This window comes from Hemiscyllium ocellatum, chromosome 9, assembly GCF_020745735.1.
Source record: "Hemiscyllium ocellatum isolate sHemOce1 chromosome 9, sHemOce1.pat.X.cur, whole genome shotgun sequence".
NCBI lineage: Eukaryota > Metazoa > Chordata > Chondrichthyes > Orectolobiformes > Hemiscylliidae > Hemiscyllium > Hemiscyllium ocellatum.
The window spans coordinates 49942457-49960951 of NC_083409.1; the positions used below are offsets into that span (position 1 = coordinate 49942457).

Consider the following 18495-nt stretch of genomic DNA (forward strand, 5'->3'; position numbering starts at 1 on the left):
TTTGTTCTCTTATTATTGGTAATGAGAACAAAAGAGACTTTCAGCAGGCTTTTCAATAAATTCAAAATATAACACATTTATTACAGGCAAATATATTCTTCAAACAAATGACCAAATGCTTATCAATTAAGCTACAATGTGAATTAAATATTGTGTTGTCTTATAATGACATCTGAACATAAACTATCACAAGGCCCTCCTTAGATCACTGGTTTGTTATCAATGCAGGGTGTCCATTATACTGTCTCTGACGTGACACCAGTGATAAATTAATCTCTTGCTGCCCAGGCCAGCTGATCTCTCTCCACTCAACATCCAGTGATACAATGACTGATGTATGTCACAAAATTATTGCTTTATGTTATGCTCATCCATCAGTCCTAAACTTTTCCATAACACATGCTGAACAATCAAAACAGCACCAGTGGTCAACATAGATTTTGGCTCAAGTACACCTCTAATGCTGCGTGTGGCAAATAATTAAACATTTTATTTACAGAACTAAACTTGGCATAATTGCCCATTCCAACATCATTGATTTATTGAATTCTAGGTGTTGACATAATGAAGGGTTTTGGTTGTAATTTAGCATGTAGCTGAAGCATTATCTGAATCTTGCCTAGCATTTTATCAAACTCTTATCTGCATCAATTGCTTTGGTAAATTGTAATATTTTTGAACAGTACTTTTTAATATTGTAAGTTTTGTGCAGTGGAATGTATGCTTACATTGAAGGTTATTGGTAGAATAAGCCATGAAAAGAGAAGGGTTAGTTGCCCGGCTGTTCGGGTTTTGTGGACTGACAATGGGTCTTTAAATGCCCCATTAATTAACTTTCATTGATCAACAGAATAACAAGATTATCCTATTTGCTGTATTTACAGTAAACATCATCATGCATGTTTTGTTCAGGAAGCATGAAATTACTGATTCTATTGCGTTAGTTAAACTCCTCAGACTCTACTAAAAAATACTTAAAAATCACACAACACTAGGTTATAGTCCTACAGCTTTATTTGGAAGTTCTAGCTTTCAGAGCGCTGCTCCTTCAACAGGTAACTAGTGGAGCAGGATCAAAAAACACAGAATTTATAGCAAAATATCATATGTTCATGCAATTGAAACAATATATTGAACAAACTTAGAATGCTGTTAGGTCTTTCCTCTTTTAGAACCTGCAACCCATTGGAAAAGAGAAATGGCTTAACAGCAATCTAGGTTTGTTCAATATATCATTTTGATTGCATAACACTGTGATCTTTTGATGTAAATTGTATCTTATGATCCTGCCCCACTAGTTCCTTTATGACGGAAGAGCGCTCGGAAAGCTAGTACTTCCAAATAAACCTGTTGGACATAAACGTGGTTTTGTGTGATTTTTAACTTTGTCCACTCCAAGTGAAGTAATAATTTGGGCAATATAACTAGGTCATTTGGTTAGCTACTCAAATGTGCAGAAATCAGTAACAAATTACATTTTTAAATGCATTTTGCTTAGAGGCACCTCAGTCCACTTTATAGAGGACACTATCTGAACAATTTGCAGGAGGGATAAGGCCTTCAAATCCATGATCAACGAGCAGCATGAACAGCACTCTCTTGGTGACAGTGGAGATGCTGAAGGACAGAGTTGCAGTGGACAGGGTCACAATGGCTGAAGAAGCAGACGTGTTCAAGTAGAGGAAGTTAACAATGAGAAATAGGCTAGTGATAGAGGGACATACATTGAGGAAGTAATTGGAAATAAGGAGGGACATAATCACAGAAGAGAAATGTGATGAAATTGACTCCCTGGAACAATAAAACATTAATGGATCTTAACAAAGATAGGAGTAATGAGGATGTGGACTACTGTGAGTAACATCTCTGCTAATAAATTGTAGCTCAAGGATAAAAGGTGGTTCGTAAATAATTGGTGTATCAGATTAGGATTTCAACAGGAATGATGTGATGTTACAGAAGTGGAAGAAAGCGGTCAGATATAAGGGAGAAAGCAGAGTGCAGGATCCAACAGAATGTGAAGATGTTGTATTTTTGGTCTTAATCTCAAATTAGGCAGATTGATGTAAATGTAGCTTATTCAGTTGCTTGAGACAACTAGAGGAGGAAGTTGGTTCATTGAGGCTTTAATGCTGGAGAAAAGTGCAGTATCCTTGGAGACAATGAAGGAAGCTTGCTTGATGTGGAACACCACAAATCATTTGTCAGACGTCTTTTTTCCTTTGTGCATTTGTACCAATGGCACTGTCCTATTCAATGGATCCTGTTAACAAAAGAAGATTTATAATAGTTATGCTCAAATTTCTAACCTAAGGAACTTGACTCTTCATGAATTAATCCTGATTTATTTGCTGCTCATTGGGATACATTTTTGTCTACTGCACAGTATGATATATTCACGTTAGGTAATAAATATCCCCTTGCTTTCAAAAAACCTAAAAACATTTTCATGTAGAAGACAGGAATATATGCTTTTGATCTGGAATATATGATTTGTTCACCTCTTACAGGGCAGAATGAATAATGACATTTTCCCACCCAGTACCTATGCATTATTCATCCCAAGAAAATTAAAATAAAAAGTTGTGGAAAAGGCTTTGAATTCCTACTAAGGTATACATTCAACTAACTGAGTTAATTAGTTGGATGAGTTCAGCTCCAACAACATTCACGATTCTTGACACCATCCAAGACAAAGCAGTCTGGTTGATTGGCACTACTTCCACAAACATCTACTCCCTCCACCATTCAATAACAGCAGTGTGTATCATCCATAAGATGCCCTGCAGAAATTTACCAAGGATCCTTCGACAACACCTTCCAAACCCAGGACCACGTCTATCTCGAAGGTTAAGGATAGCAGATACATGGGAACATCATCACCTGCAAGTTACCCTTCAAGCCAATCACGATTCTGACTTGGAAATGTATCACCTTCCTTTATTGTTGTCGGGTCAAAGTCCTGGAGCTCCCTAACAGCATTGTTGATTAACCTACAGCATGTAGATTACTGTGGTTCAAGAACACAGTTCACCTTCTCAAAGGTAACCAGGAACGGGCAATAAATTCTGACCCACATCCCATAAATGAACCAGAAAATAACTTATCATGAGTCTTTAAGGTCTGGTTAAGATGGTCACTTAATTCAGGTAGACAAACCATCAGTCACCAATCCTACACTTCTTCACTGTGACATTGTCAGTGCCTGAAGGGCAGCATTATCATCCAGGGCATTCTGTAAGTGGATTGAAGATGTGCCATGATGGTCAAATGAGGCTGGCACATGTTGGAAACCATTATCCAAGGATGTGAGGTGCATGTGACTGAGACATCAGTGCCAGGCGTTCAAGATGGAGGTCCAAAGGAGTAAGCAACATGCTGGAGTCACCAGGTATCCACTCTGACTTTCATGTTGGGAATTCTTGGCTTCTAATTTCTATCCATCCCATGGTATGATAAGAAGCTGTGTATTTATGAGGTGAGATTGATGAGGGTCATAATGAACAATAATCCTGGTTAATAGGCAACCTAGCGTTTCTTAGTGAGAAAATCATCTCAACATCTGGAACTCTGCTGGAAAATGCTAGTAGTTGCACCAAGCATTGAGTTGGGCTTTACTCAACGGCTCAGATTTCTCAACATAAACAACATCACCCAGAGCCCTATAAGAATCTGCCCAATAGCTTTGAGAGAATGAATATATGTCAGTCCTGCTAACAGGTTACTGGAATCAGAATAGTACATAAGAATCACAAAATGTCAACATGTGCCGTGGCCTAATGGTAGAATGCTTAATGCTGAGTTATCAAATTGTGGGTTCATGTCCCACAAACGACCTGAGCCCCAAAAATCCAAGCTGATACTCCTGTGTAATACTGAGATAACACTCCCTGTTGCTTCCCCTCCAACTCAGACGTTTGGGGGGAAGGGAAAGTAAAGCGACAGGGAGTACAGAGTTAAATGGAAAGATAAGCAGCAGGATAGCATGTGTGCAGGCGGATTTAAACTTGAGGCAGACTGGGAATGCAGCAAAAAGGAAGGATAACTTAGGACATCTTATGACTTCCAATACCTCTAATGATAAGAAAGTTAGCACTAAGGCACTTTACCTGAATGCTCGTAGCATTCATAACAAAGCAGATGAACTAATGGCACAGATCATCGTGAATGATTGTGATGTGGTAGGCATCACAGAGACGTGTTTGCAGGGGGGTCAGGACTGGCAGTTAACCATCCAAGGATTTTCAACTTATTGAAAAGACAGGGAGGCAGGCAGAGGGGGCGGGGTTGCCTTGTTAGTTAAGAACAAAATTAAATCTATGGCACTGAATGACATAGCGTCGGATGATGTGGAATCTGTGTGGGTGGAATTGAGGAACCACAAAGGCAAAAAAACCATAATGGGAGTTATGTACAGACCTCCTAACAGTGGTCGGACCAGGGGTGCAACATGTACCGGGAAATAGAGGAGGCATGTCAGAAAGGCAAGGTCATGGTGATCATGAGGGACTTCAATATGCAGGTGGACTGGGTAAATAATGTTGCCAGTGGATCCAAAGAAAGGGAATTCATGGAATGCTTACAGGATGGCTTTCTGGAACAGCTTGTCATGAAGCCCACAAGGGAGCAGGCTATTTTGGACCTAGTGCTATGTAATGAACCAGACTTTATAAAAAATCTTAAAGTAAGGGAACACTTAGGAAGCAGCGATCATAATAAGGTAGAGTTCAGTCTGCAGTTTGAAAGAGAGAAGGCAAAATCGGATATAATGGTGTTACAGTTAAATAAAGGTAATTATGAGGGCATGAGAGAGGAACTGACAAAAATAGACTGGAAGCAGAGCCTAGCGGGGAAGACAGTAGAGCAAAAATGGCAGGAGTTTGTGGGTATAATTGAGGACACCGAACAGAGGTTCATCCCCAAGAAAAGAAAGATTATCCGGGGAGGGATTAGACAGCCATGGCTGACAAAGGAAGTCAGGAAATGTATTAAAGAAAAAGAGAAATCCTATAAAGTGGCCAAGAGCCCTGGGAAATCAGAAGATTGGGAAGGCTACAGAAACAAACAGAGGATAACAAAGAGAGAAATAAGGAAGGAGAGGATCAAATATGAAGGTAGGCTAGCCAGTAATATTAGAAATGATAGTAAAAGTTTCTTTCAATACATAAGAAACAAACAGCAGGCAAAAGTAGACATTGGGCCACTTCAAACTGATGCTGGAAGCCTAGTGATGGGAGATAAGGAAATAACTGGAGAACTTAATAAGTACTTTGCGTCAGTCTTCACTGTGGAAGACATGATTAATATCCCAACAATTAAAGGGAGTCAGGGGGCTGAGTTGAGTATGGTTGCCATTACAAAAGAGAAAGTGCTAGAAAAGCTAAAAGGTCTTAAAATTGATAAATCTCCTGACCCGTTGGCCTACATCCTAGAGTTCTGAGGGAGGTGGCTGAGGAAATAGCGGAGGCATTGGTTGAGATCTTTCAAAAGTCACTGGAGTCAGGGAAAGTCCCGGATGATTGGAAGATCGCTGTTGTAACCCCCGTGTTCAAGAAAGGATCAAAACAAAAGATGGAAAATTACAGGCCAATTAGCCTAACCTCAGTTGTTGGTAAAATTCTAGAATCCATCGTTAAGGATGAGGTTCCTAAATTCTTGGAAGAGCAGGGTCGGATGAGAACAAGTCAACATAGATTTAGTAAGGGGAGGTCATGCCTGACAAACCTGTTGGAATTCTTTGAAGTGACAAGTAGGTTAGACCAGGGAAACCCAATGGATGTGGTCTATCTAGACTTCCAAAAGGCCTTTGATAAGGTGCCACACAGGAGGCTGCTGAGCATGGTGTTCGAGGTGAGCTACTGGTATGGATTGGCTGTCTGACAGAAGGCAGAGAGTTGGGATAAAAGGTTCTTTTTCGGAATGGTAGCCAGTGACAAGCGGTGTCCCGCAGGGTTCAGTGTTGGGGCCGCAGCTGTTCACGTTGTATATTAATGATCTAGATGAAGGGACTGGGGGCATTCTAGCAAAGTTTGCTGATGATACGAAGCTAGGTGGACAGGCAGGTAGTACTGAGGAAGTGGGGAGGCTGCAGAAGGATCTAGACAGTTTGGGAGAGTGGTCCAGGAAATGGCTGATGGAATTCAATGTGAGCAAATGCGAGGTCTTGCACTTTGGAAAAAAGAATACAAGGATGGACTACTTTCTAAATGGTGAGAAAATTCATAAAGCTAGAGTACAAAGGGATCTGGGAGTGCTAGTCGAGGATTTTCTAAAGGTAAACCTGCAGGTTGAGTCCGTGATTAAGAAAGCGAATGCAATGTTGTCATTTATCTCAAGGGGGTTGGAATATAAAAGCACCGTTGTGTTACTGAGACTTTATAAAGCTCTGGTTAGACCTCATTTGGAGTACTGTGTCCAGTTTTGGTCCCCACACCTCAGGAAGGACATACTGGCACTGGAGCGTGTCCAACGGAGATTCACACGGATGATCCCTGGAATGGTTGGTCTAACATACGAAGAACGGCTGAGGATCCTGGGATTGTATTCATTGGAATTTAGAAGATTAAGGGAGACTTAATAGAAACTTACAAGATAATACATGGCTTGGGAAGGGTGAACGCTAGGAAATTGTTTCCGTTAGGCTTGGAGACTAGGACCCGTGGACACAGCCTTAGAATTAGAGGGTGTAAATTCAGAACAAAAATGCGGAGACATTTCTTCAGCCAGAGAGTGGTGGGCCTGTGGAATTCACTGCCGCAGAGTGCAGTGGAAGCCGGGACGCTAAATGTCTTCAAGGCAGAGATTGATAAATTCTTGATGTCACAAGGAATTAAGGGCTATGGGGAGAATGTGGGTAAATGGAGTTGAAATGCCCATCAGCCATGATTGAATGGCGGAGTAGACCCGATGGGCCAAATGGCCTTAGTTCCACTCCTATGTCTTATGGTCTTATAGTCTAACATTGCACTGTCAGAGTTGCCATAATTTGGATAAGACATTAAGCTAGGATTCCATCTTTCCACTAAGCTCAATGTAAAAGATCTCATTGCAATATTTTTAAGAAGAGCAAAGATGTTACCTCCAAAGTTCTGATCAGTATTTTACCTGCTGAAAATGTGTTGCTGGAAAAGCACAGCAGGTCAGGCAGCATCCAAAGAGCAGGAGAATCGACATTTCAGGCATGAGCCCTTCCTGAAGAAGGGTTCATGCCCGAAACGTCGATTCTCCTGCTCTTTGGATGTTGCCTGACCTGCTGCGCTTTTCCAGCAACACATTTTCAGCTCTGATCTCCAGCATCTGCAGTCCTCACTTTCTCCTCAGTATTTTACCTGTCAATCAACATCACAAAAATGGATTGCTCATTATCAGATTTTGCTGTGCACAGGTTAGCTGGTGCATTTCCTACATTATGACAGCGACTACATTTCAAAAGTACTTCAGCTGTAAAGTGCTTTGAAGCATCTGTGGCAGAGAAGGTGGCTGATATCCTGAATGAGTACTTTGCAATAGTATTCAACCAGGAAAAGAATATGGAGGAGAATAAGATTAGTGTGGAGCATGGTAATTTGCTAGGGCATTTTGAGATTTAAAAAAGTAGTAGTATTGGGTCTCCTGAAGAGCATTAAGGTAGATAAGCCCCCAGACCCCAGTGGAATCCACCCCAAGTTATTGAGAGAGGCAAGAGAGGAGATTGCTGGAGTCTTGATCAAGAACTTTGTATCCTCGCTAGCTACTGGAGAGGTCCTGGTGGACTGGTGAGTAGCTAATGTTGTTCCTCTTTCAAGAACGGAAATAGGGATGGTCCTGGAACCTATAGATCCATGAGTCTCACGTCGGTGGTTGGGAAGCTATTTGAAGGAATTCTGAGGGATAGGATTTACATGCATTTGAAAAAGCATGGCCTAATTAGGGACAGTTAGCATGGCTTTGTGTGGGGCAAGTCATGTCTTGATTTTGAGAACATGATTGAAATTTTCGAGGAGGTGACAAAAGTGATCGATGAGGGTTGAGCAGTGAATGTTGTCTACATGGATTTTACTAAGGCTTTCAACAAGGTCCCTCATGGTAGGCTCATCCAGAAGATTAAGATGCTACTTGGCTGAATGGATTCAGAATTAGGTTGCCCATAGAAAGCAGAAGGTAGCGGTGAAAGGGTGTTTGTCAGGCTGGAGGTCCATGACTAGTGGTGTACTGGGGCCTCTGCTGTTTGTGATAGATATAAATGATTTGGATGAAAATGTAAATAGGTGGGTTAATAAGTTTGCAGATAATACAAAGATCGGTGAAGATGTGGATTGTGTAGAAGGTTGTCAGATGATAGAGCGGGATACATATCAGTTACAGATATGGATGAAGAATTGGCTGATGGAGTTTAATCGGATAACTGCAAGGTGCTGCACTTTGGGAACTCAAATGTTAAGGACAAGTATACAATTAAAGGCAGGACTCTTAACAGCACTGGTGTATAGAGGGATCTTGAGGTTCAAGTCCATAACCCCCTGAAAGTGACCACACAAGTAGCTAGGTAGCATGCTTGCCTTTATTGGTCAGGGAATTGAGTACAAGAGACAGGATGTCATGTTGCAGCTTTAGAAGACCAGGAAGGATATGGAAGCCTTAGGAAAAGTTCAGAAGAGGTTTACCAGGATGTTGCTTGAATTGGAGGATATGGATTTTAAAGAGAGGCTGGAAAAACTAGGGTTGTTTCTCAGTGGGGGCTGAGGGGAGACTTGAAAGAAGTCTATAAAACGATGAGATGCATAGATAGGGTTGATAGAATATTTTTCCCAAGTGTTGAAATGTCTAACACTATGTGGCATGCATTTAAGGTAAGAGGGGAAAGTGAAGCAAAATTATATCAGGCACTCTAACTTGGTTTGGGCAGCTTTCTGGCATGTATGGCATGTTTCCTGATCTGCCCATATCCATTGAGACAGAGATAGGCAACATCTAAATTTTGTATATTCACCTCACTTACTGAATCAGCTTTAAGCCAAACTGCTTCAATGCTACTCTCATCCTCCATGCTTATTAGGAATCTGAGCAGTGAGTTACAAACAGCATAGTTTTCCTTCTGTTCTTAAAGGCAGTCTGTTTCTCTTAAAGGGAAAATGCACTGAATAATTGAACTGCTGTTGGAAAAAGTCCTACAATAGAGAACTAGAAAATAGAATATGAGAGCAGTGAATGGACTCCAGAGTTAATATGTCCATGCTGTAGGACTTTGTGGTGGAGATGGACAGGCTGAAAGACATCATCACAAACATGGGATCAGGAGACCCTCAATGACCTATCTCACAATGTATATGGAGAAGGTGACCAGGGAGGCCAACACTAATGTCTGGAGCACAAAACCTAGTCGCTGTGTCACAAGGAATCTAAATGACCTTACGCTGGTGGTCAAGTTCAAACAATTCATCTACATATGATATCTTCTGCTCAAACCTCTCACATTGACAAATTCATCCCTCCACAGCCCTCGGTACTCAAGGCTAACATCCAGATACCCCACCTTCACATGTTTCTAATGCCAATCTTGCACCCAGCTCCTGCTGCTTTCTCAGACTTCTAGCTATTCATTTGTGGCAGATGGATTACCCAAACACAGTGCAACACTATCCCCAGACATTCTTCTGCTTTCTTACAGGGCACAAAGTAGAAAGAAGCAGAGCAGAGGCAGTGGGAGACAAGCCTCTGAGCAGCAGAAGGTTCTCTGCATCATGGGTTTGGCAGTGACTGAAGGTTTGCCATTCCTAATTGCTGAGAACATATGTCCCTTTTCAAGTCCAAGCTCACCTTCATCTTCCCTGGACCTGGTAATGATGGTCAAGCTGCTAATGGTGTCACCACAGAATTCGTGCCTTCTACTCCACCTCACCTTTTCTGATTTTCTACTTTTAGAAAAGAATTGCTGCCTGTCCAGCCACAACAGTCCCAGGAGGAGAGAGAAACAGAGAGAGCAACACTTCATCGCTGATGAAGAGGTCCAGTCACTTGACATAGCATTCATAGCCACCAGCTCCAATGCAGATACCGAGCATATCTCCATGGGCTAGCTTGGAATTGTCATCTGCACCCGATGTATCCCCAGATACAAGTGAGCTTCTGTCGCCTAAGGAAATGGATAGTCTGAGTGTCAGTTCATTGGAAGGTGAGATTGCAGACATGTCCTGGTAGACTGTCTGACAATATAAAAGCACCAGATCAGTTCCTTCTGTTGTAGGTTGATGTGCATTACCCTACACAAAGAGGACATTTGGCTTCTACCTTGCTGTGTGCAATGGCATTATTGATCTGAATTTAATGTCCCAGGTCATCTTCCCCATTATTCTTACCTGAATTTCTGAGGCTTCTCTCTGTTAGCCACTCCTGACCTAAAACTACATCCCATATGTGAACACCTGCTCTGGTGAGGAAGTACAACATATTGCTCTCTGTGAATGGTGCAGGACGAGGCATTTTCAACACTGGATGCTCTATGATCGTCAATGAGATGTCCAAACACAGGACACTCTGTTAAAACACACCCCACAGTCGGCCCTGCGCTGGGACATTCCTCAACACATATCAGTTCTGGCTTAGAGTTGGTAACGCTTTTGCCAGGAAATCCACAAGGTCCTGGGTTCATGTCCCACTCTAGGATTATGTGCTTAAAGAAAAACCTGAGCTAATATTCCAATGCAGTAGCATTGCACTGTCAGAGTTGACATCTCTCAAGCAGGACATTAAACTGAGGTCCAGCTGCCTGTTCAGGTGACTGTAAAAGTTAAGATCACATGGCACTATTTCAAAAAAGAGCAAGAGAGTTATCCATAGTGTCCTGGTCAATAATTAGCTATCAACATTATAAAATGGATTCTCAGTTCATTATCAAATTGTTAACCATATCTAATAGATTTTTAAAAATCAGCAAATGATTATAGAATCCCTACAATGTGGAAACTGGCCCTTTGGCCCAACACGTCCACTCTGATCCTCTGAAGAGTAACTCACCAAAACCCATTCCTCTAACCTATATTTACCCCTGAACAATGCACCTAACCTCCACTTTCTGAACATTATAGAGAATTCAGCATGGCCAATTCACCTAACCTGCACATCTTTGTGGGAGGAAACCAGAGAACCCAGAGGGAACCCACACAGACACAGGGAGACTGTACAAACTCCACACAGACAGTCACCCGTGGCTGGAATCAAACCTGGATCCCTGCCACTGTGAGGCAACAGTGCTAACCACTGAGCCACTTTGTTAATCTGTGATGCCAAATCACCAAAGTAGAAGAAAGCTACAAGGGTAAATAGGGTAAATAGACAAAGTATTTTCCCTGGGATGGGGGAGTCCAGAACTAGACGGCACAAGTTTAGGGTGAGAGGGGAAAGATATAAAAGAGACCTGAGGGGCAACTTTTTTACGCAGAGGGTGATACGTGTATGGAATGAGGTGCCAGAGGAAGTGGTGGACACTGATACAATTGCAACATTTGAAAGGCATCTGGATGGGTATATGAATAGGAAGGGTTTGGAGGAATATAGGCTAGGTGCTGGCAGGTGGGACTAGATTGGGTTGGGATATCTAGTCGGCATGGACAAGTTGGACTGAAGGGTCTGTTTCCGTGCTGTACATGTCTATGACTCTATGGCTCTTAGAACAATGTAAAAGCAATAAGTCTGCCAAGTTTTGGTCTTTATCTAGCAGGACCTTTCAGCTATGGAGTATTCTGACTGCTGCTGGAGTGCACTGACCAGAAAGCCACTGGAGCCTGCAGCAGGGTTCCTGTTTGCATCTCTGGTTCCCGAAACAATACTAGACAGCCGTCAACATTCAGAGAACTGTATTCCCAAACAACACTGCATTTTTTTGAAAACTAACAAATTTCAGAACATTTCTCTAAGATTGGTTACAAACTAGATTCTTCTTATGCAGTATAATATATTGATGAGATTTGTAATCTTGCCTTCAGGAGAATTGTCGAACATTGGATTCTCAAACATACCTTCTAAGCCTTCAGTACTGGAAAGAGACAAATCAGAATAATTCAATAGTAATTGAGCTTGCAGAGTGTTGTTCACAGACATTGTTCAAAATCAAAATTGGAATTATGTTTACTTCAGGATCTACATTTCTGAACACACATTGACTCAGTTTGTTAGATAATGACCTGCTTCCCATCTTCACTTAACAGTTTAAAAATTTATGGTGCAAATGTTATAGGTTTTCAGTATCAGTGGTATTCTCTGAGGTGTGGTGATGCCTGATAGTAAATGGACAAAAAACACACTCATGGCTGAATTTTACACAGGAGGGGGTGAACCTGCTCACTAACTTAAAAGTCAGATGCAAACCCGTTTCTGTCAGCCCTGGAAACACAGCTCAGGAAGTTAATTTTCTGAAGTCGTGACTTTTGCCTTCACCGCCGCTCCCTCACCACCAGATACCTGGAGGAAGAACGCCTCATCTTCTGCCTTGGAACACTTCAACCCCAGGGCATCAATGTGGACTTCAACAGTTTCCTCATTTCCCCTTCCCCCACCTCACCCCAGTTCCAAACTTCCAGCTCAGCACTGTCCCCATGACCTGTCCTACCGGCCAATCTTCTTTTCCACCTATCCACTCCACCCCCCTCTCTGACCTGTCACCTTCAGCCCCACCCCCATCCACCCATTGTACTCTTTGCTACCTACCCCCACCCTCCTCCCTGACCTATCACCTTCATCCCGACCCCCACTCACACATTGTACTCTATGCTACTTTGTCCCCACCCCCACCTTCCTCTCATTTATCTCTCCACCCTTCAGGCACTCTGCCTTATTCCTGATGAAGGCCTTTTGCCTGAAATGTCGATTTTCCTGCTCCTCGGACACTGCCTAAACTGCTGTGCTTTTCCAGCACCACTCTACTCCAGAATCTGGTTTCCAGCATCTGCAGTCATTGTTTTTACCCAATACCTACACATTGCTGGTATGTGGGCGATGAGCCTGGTGCTGTGCTGCCATCCCCATTTCTCCTCATTGCTGCCCACTGTCCTACCATCTCAGCTGATTTTATAGCTCTCTTGCTTCCCACCTGCTGTCCAAGTTCAATGTTAGCAAACCTCCAATGCCATCAATGATTGTGAGCTATGATATATTTTGTTCATCCCAAGTACTGCATGATGTTTACTTCCCTTTGCCTCTGCAATGGGCAATTTATCATCCTTAATGGTTTCAGCCTGAACTCGTCCCCATTACAGTACTCAGTCTGCTCTGAATTCAAAGTCTTGCTACCTATTTTACATTTTTCCTTCTTTATATCACCTAGGCATAGAATCCCTACAGTGTGGAAATAGGCCTTTCGTCCCAACAATTCCACACTGACACTTCAAAGAGTAACCCAAACAGACCAATTCCCCTATCCTATATTTACCCCTAACTAATGCACCTAACCTACACATCACTGAACACTATGGGCAATTTAGCATGGCATAATCTGCACATCTTTGGATTGTGGGAAGAAACTGGGGCACCCAGAGGAAACCCACACAGACAAAGGGAGAATGTGCAAACTCCACACAGACAATCGCCCAAGGTTGGAATTGAACCTTGGTTACCATTACTATTCTCAGTTTGTACAGCAGAGAAGTTCTATTTATTTCTAAATGTAAAAGTAAAAGAAATTGAAGTTACCTCTCAGAATTGAGCTTTGTTGTATCATATGCTGAAAATAATTGAAACAAAATAGAATATTAAAACTTGTACCTTAAAAAGCTTTAAGTTTTAAAACTTTCAGACTTAGACTTGAACTATTAAAACATGATGAAGTGCTTTCAGCTAGGCAGGAGTAGGAAAGCTATCCTGGGCCTCAGTGTTTCTAGACTGAAAAAAATGGTCAAGGTAAGTTCACCATAGTCCAAGAGGGCTCATTAGAGAGGGATGACTGATGGTGGTTTCATTGGAGGGTGATTGCATCTCAAGCAAGGGGAGAGGTTGAGAAGGAGAGTCCTTCACGGTGACCTCAGTGAATGTGGGAATTGAACCGATGCTGTTGGCATCATTGTTGGCAGCACAAACCAGCCTTCCAGCCAACTGAGCTGGCCAATCACTGTCTCTGGATTAGGGAGAGCCAAAAGTTTAGGAGAGGTCCCCATCTTAATTGGCATCTATTGATTGCTGCCGGAAAGTATATGTCTGGATGTCAGCAGGAACAGCAGGATTAAGTTACAGACTGCTGTCTTTGATTAAACAGCTAGTTCCATTTACTGTCTAGCCCGACACATGAAGGAAGACAAAGCACCAAAGACACAGGGTCCATGAATTATTCATTCTGAAGAGAATGTTTATCCCTCCCCAGGCTACCTGTTCACAAGTGATTGGGCAGCCGATTGGGATTAATAAACGTTTACAGATTTTCCACACAGCCTCCAATCCCATGGGTGGTGGCAGCTGGTTTAACTGCCTGCAGGTGATACAATGGAGTAGGTGAGGGAGGCCAGTGCTCAATACAGATCTAGGGCTACTCATTCACTGACAGCCTGCCTGAGATCAGCTTTAACCACAGGCTAATATAAAACAAAGAACTGCAGATGCTAGAGACCTGAAACTAAAACAGAATTGAGAGCTGAGTGTAGCAGAGAATAGGTAATCTGTGCTGAAAGCAAACCACGGAGTGTGATAATCTACCTGGGAGTGGGTGAAAATGGGATGAATATGCTAAAAGCAACCCATGTCATAGCAGGACTGGGTGTGGGGTGGGTAAAAAAAAATCAGAGAAGGATGGAATCAGATTCTAAAGTTATTGGACTCAATGTTGAGTCCCAAACAGAAAATGAGATGTTATTATTTGTGCCTGCACTGAGCAAGTGATGCTGGTGTGTGAATAAGGCAGTGTGTCAAAGTGTGATTAGGAGCTCCGGGTCACTTTTACTGACAGAACATAGGTGTTCTGCAAAGTCGTCACACAAGCTACTTTGTGGAGAGGCTTCTCTTGCTACACAGTAGTCTAGCTGCAAAGGATATCTCTTGCTTCAAAATTGGAAAAATATTGGAGACATGTGGGAGGGTTGGAATTGTGGTTGAGAGGAGGTGTTGGCTGGCGGAGAGTTGGGGAAGTAGGTGAGGGATGAAGAGAGAGAGGAAGAAGGAGGATAAGGGAGGTGATGGAGGGAGGAGAGAGGAAAGGTGGCAGTGGGCCGGCTAGGGGATGAACCAGGGTAAAAGTTGGGTGGTGAGCCAGGGTGTCATGGTTGTAAAGACACCCATCCTGCTTTACCTCTCCTGTACACCTATTAGGGTTAAGACTAATAACAGTGTGAAAAAGAAGTTAAATCCAAGGCAAACAACTCACCTTTATACCCTGACAGGTCCCTGCAAAACCATCCCCAGGGGTTCCTATGGAACTATTTCTGACATACCAGAAGTTTGGGATCCCAATGTAAGTTGACTCATTGCAACTTGCAATTCCATTGTTTTCCTCAATAGTGAGAAACACCTGACCATTTGTCCCTACTGGGATTGGAAGATCTGGGTCAATCTTCTCGTGGTGTGATTTTTTTTTCTGGCACCATAGTAGGTAAGTAGTGGTGCTCAAGTCACATCACTTGCAAGCATAAAGGATGCACTCTGATAATGGCTATGATTTACCTTTTGTTTTCAGTTTTCTTCTAATCAATGTCACAATCATAGCAAGGATACCAGCAAGTACAGCAACTGCTGCAACTGCGCTGACATAAGTCAGAGCATTCGCTGAAGGAGATTGCCCTAAAAGCACTAAAGATAAAAAGACCATTAGACTGTCAAATGGTGTACCTGATACATTAATATTTACATATTGCTGTTGCTGTCACAGTCTAATATTGGTTCAGCAATTTGCACCAGCCACATTTATAAGATTTTGCCTCTCTTTCTGCATTATATTATGAATTTCACACGAGCATTGATTTATATTACATTCATACGCTATTAACATAATAAAATATCCCATTGCGCTCCATTATAAAACAAAACATGGCATAAAGCCACATAAGGAAATATTAGGGCAGACAACTAAAAGCTTTGTCAAAGAGATCAGGTTTTAAGGTGTGTGTTAGAGGAAAGTAAACTTGACAGCTTCAGGAAGAAATTCTAAAGATTAGAATTGAAGCAGTTCAAGGTATAGACATTATTGATGGAGTAATTCAAATGGGAGCTGTTCAAGAGGTCAGCAGTACAGGAGCACAGGTGACTTCAGCTCATTGTGTCTACGCCAGTTGACGTGAAGCTATTCAGCTCTTAATTTGTAGATCATTTAGGTTACAGCATTTCAAGTATATGACTAAGTAATATTTACATATTGTGAGGGTCACTGTCTCTACCACCTTTTCAGGTAGTGAATTCCAGGTCTTCAGCATCATCTGGGTTAAAAGGTTTCCTCTTACATCCCCTCCAAGCTTCATACTTTGTGCTCTCGATCTACAGATCCTGTTTAGTGAGCCCTCAGTCAAATCGGTCCTTCCCATCCAATTCAAGTAGTTTCTTATAATTTTATTCACATTCGATAGATCTCCCTTCAGCCTCCTCTGATCTAAGGAAAACATCATTCATTCTCCAATCCAGGCAGCATGCTCATAAATCTCCTCTGCACCAATGCAATCACGTCTCTCCTATAGTACTGTGACCAGAATTACATGAAGTACTCCTGTTATCGTTTAACTAGTGTATGGTCTAGTTCTGGCAGAGCCTCCCAGCCTTGGCTCACAAAGACAAATATCCCAGATACTTTCTTGATCACATTATCTCCCTGTCCAACCACCTTCAGGGATCTCAGGACATGCATTTGAAGGTTCCTCTGATCTCTCAGGTCAGTATCACTCCTCAGTATCCTATCATTTATTGCATGTTTCTATGTTTTTAGCCTTCCCCAAATGCACTGCCTCACACTTATCTGGATTCAGCTTCATTTGTCTCAGTTTTGCCCACCTGACTAGTCCGTTGACGTCTTTCTTCATCATTATCAAACAGCCAGCCAATTTTTATACTGTTCACAAACTGTTTAATCATTCCCCTGCACTTAAAGCGCAAATCACCACAAGAAGCAATGGCCCAGTACTGAATTCTGCACAGCTCCACTGCAAACAGCCTTCTCATCACAAAAACAAATAGCCATTCACCTTTGTTTCCTGTCTCGGAGCCAGTGTGACCTGATCTACTACTTTGCTTTGGATCCTATGATTTTTACTTTGGTGACCAGTTTATCAGGTAGGATCACATCACAAACCTTGCTAAAATCCATATAGGTTACATCAAATGCACTACCCGTAGTGGCACTCTTTGTTACTGTATCAACAGAAATTAGCTATTGTGGTTCAACCAATAAACTAACTCAGTGATCTGTTTGAAGAGACTAAATTGAACAGATCTGTTGGTTGACCACAATGAGTTGCTTGGTCTGTTTCTGTTCTGTAAGATTCAATGAGTCCAAGAGCCAGACTACCTGATGATGATACACCCTATGAGTGTATGGAATGAGCTGCCAGAGGAAATGATGGAGCTGGTACAATTACTACATTTAAGAGGCATCTGGATGGGTACATGAATAGGAAGGGAATCCTGCCATATGCTAGCATGTGGGATTAGATTAATTCATTATATCTGATTGGTATGGACAAGATGGACTGAAGGGTGTATTTCCTTCTGCTGTACATCTCTCTGACTCCATATCTCTATTCAGTGACAAATCTGTGTCAAAGGAGAACTTGGAGGCATCAAGTATCCTTCAATTGGAATAAACTTTCATTGAGTTAATCTTCATGATAGTGTGTGTTGTGAAGCATCAAACTGGTATTAGCTTATGTTATTTTACTCGGATCACAAAAGGTGTCCATGAAACAGCTTCCACAGTGAGTGTGATAATGTTATTTGAGTATGGAATACCTCATATTGAAACCCACTCCTGCACTCATTTAATGTACACTACCTTATTGGGGTCTACACATAGCTAGCAGGAGTAGAAGACCTTGTTCCTGGGAACTAAGGCTAATTATAGCACTTTTCCATAATTCTATCTGGAATTAATGGAGCACAGAATAGAGATCCACCTGGGATCTTTTTTGATATATCGGACTAGAGCTGTAAAACACAGAGCATTTAATTTACTAACAATGCCACACTCTGTCTCTTTTCTATCATTTAACACATAAAACCTATTCTCAGGTATTACACAAAAGAATCATTCTTCTATAAATTCTCAAATGATTCGTCTAGTGGCATTAAGTCACTCCATTTTGACTACATGTTCTAAACAGTACCGTTACAATGGGGAGCCTCGTCTGTCCATTGTCCAGATTCATTGCACAGGAGTCTCACAGATCCTTCCAATTTAAAGCCTTCAGCACAGTCAAAGTCACATATTGAGCCATAGCTGAAATTCCCAAGATGATATGAACAGTTCATGATTGTCGGATGATCAATATTCAGTTCCTGACACTTCACCACTGTGTTGGATTTCAAGAAGTGATGTTATTATGAGAAAAGTATACCACTGGC

General features: G+C 42.0%; 1 protein-coding gene across 2 annotated transcripts in view; it reads right to left on the bottom strand.

Moving 5' to 3' along the window:
• Positions 1-49: 49 nt before the first annotated feature.
• The window catches only part of LOC132819021 (P-selectin-like), a 70282-nt gene continuing 51836 nt past the window's right edge, over positions 50-18495 (bottom strand). Inside the window, exons 20-24 of one of the 2 annotated variants that reach the window (XM_060830275.1) lie at positions 18258-18443; positions 15616-15741; positions 13663-13693; positions 11994-12010; positions 50-2263 (exon numbers count right to left, since the gene is read on the bottom strand). In XM_060830275.1, coding sequence (XP_060686258.1) covers positions 2250-2263; positions 11994-12010; positions 13663-13693; positions 15616-15741; positions 18258-18443 — 374 coding nt within the window. In that variant the 3' untranslated portion in view covers positions 50-2249. Of the gene's footprint in view, positions 2264-11954; positions 12011-13662; positions 13694-15615; positions 15742-18257; positions 18444-18495 lie in introns of both variants that reach the window. The other variant, XM_060830274.1, reaches the window with a different exon arrangement.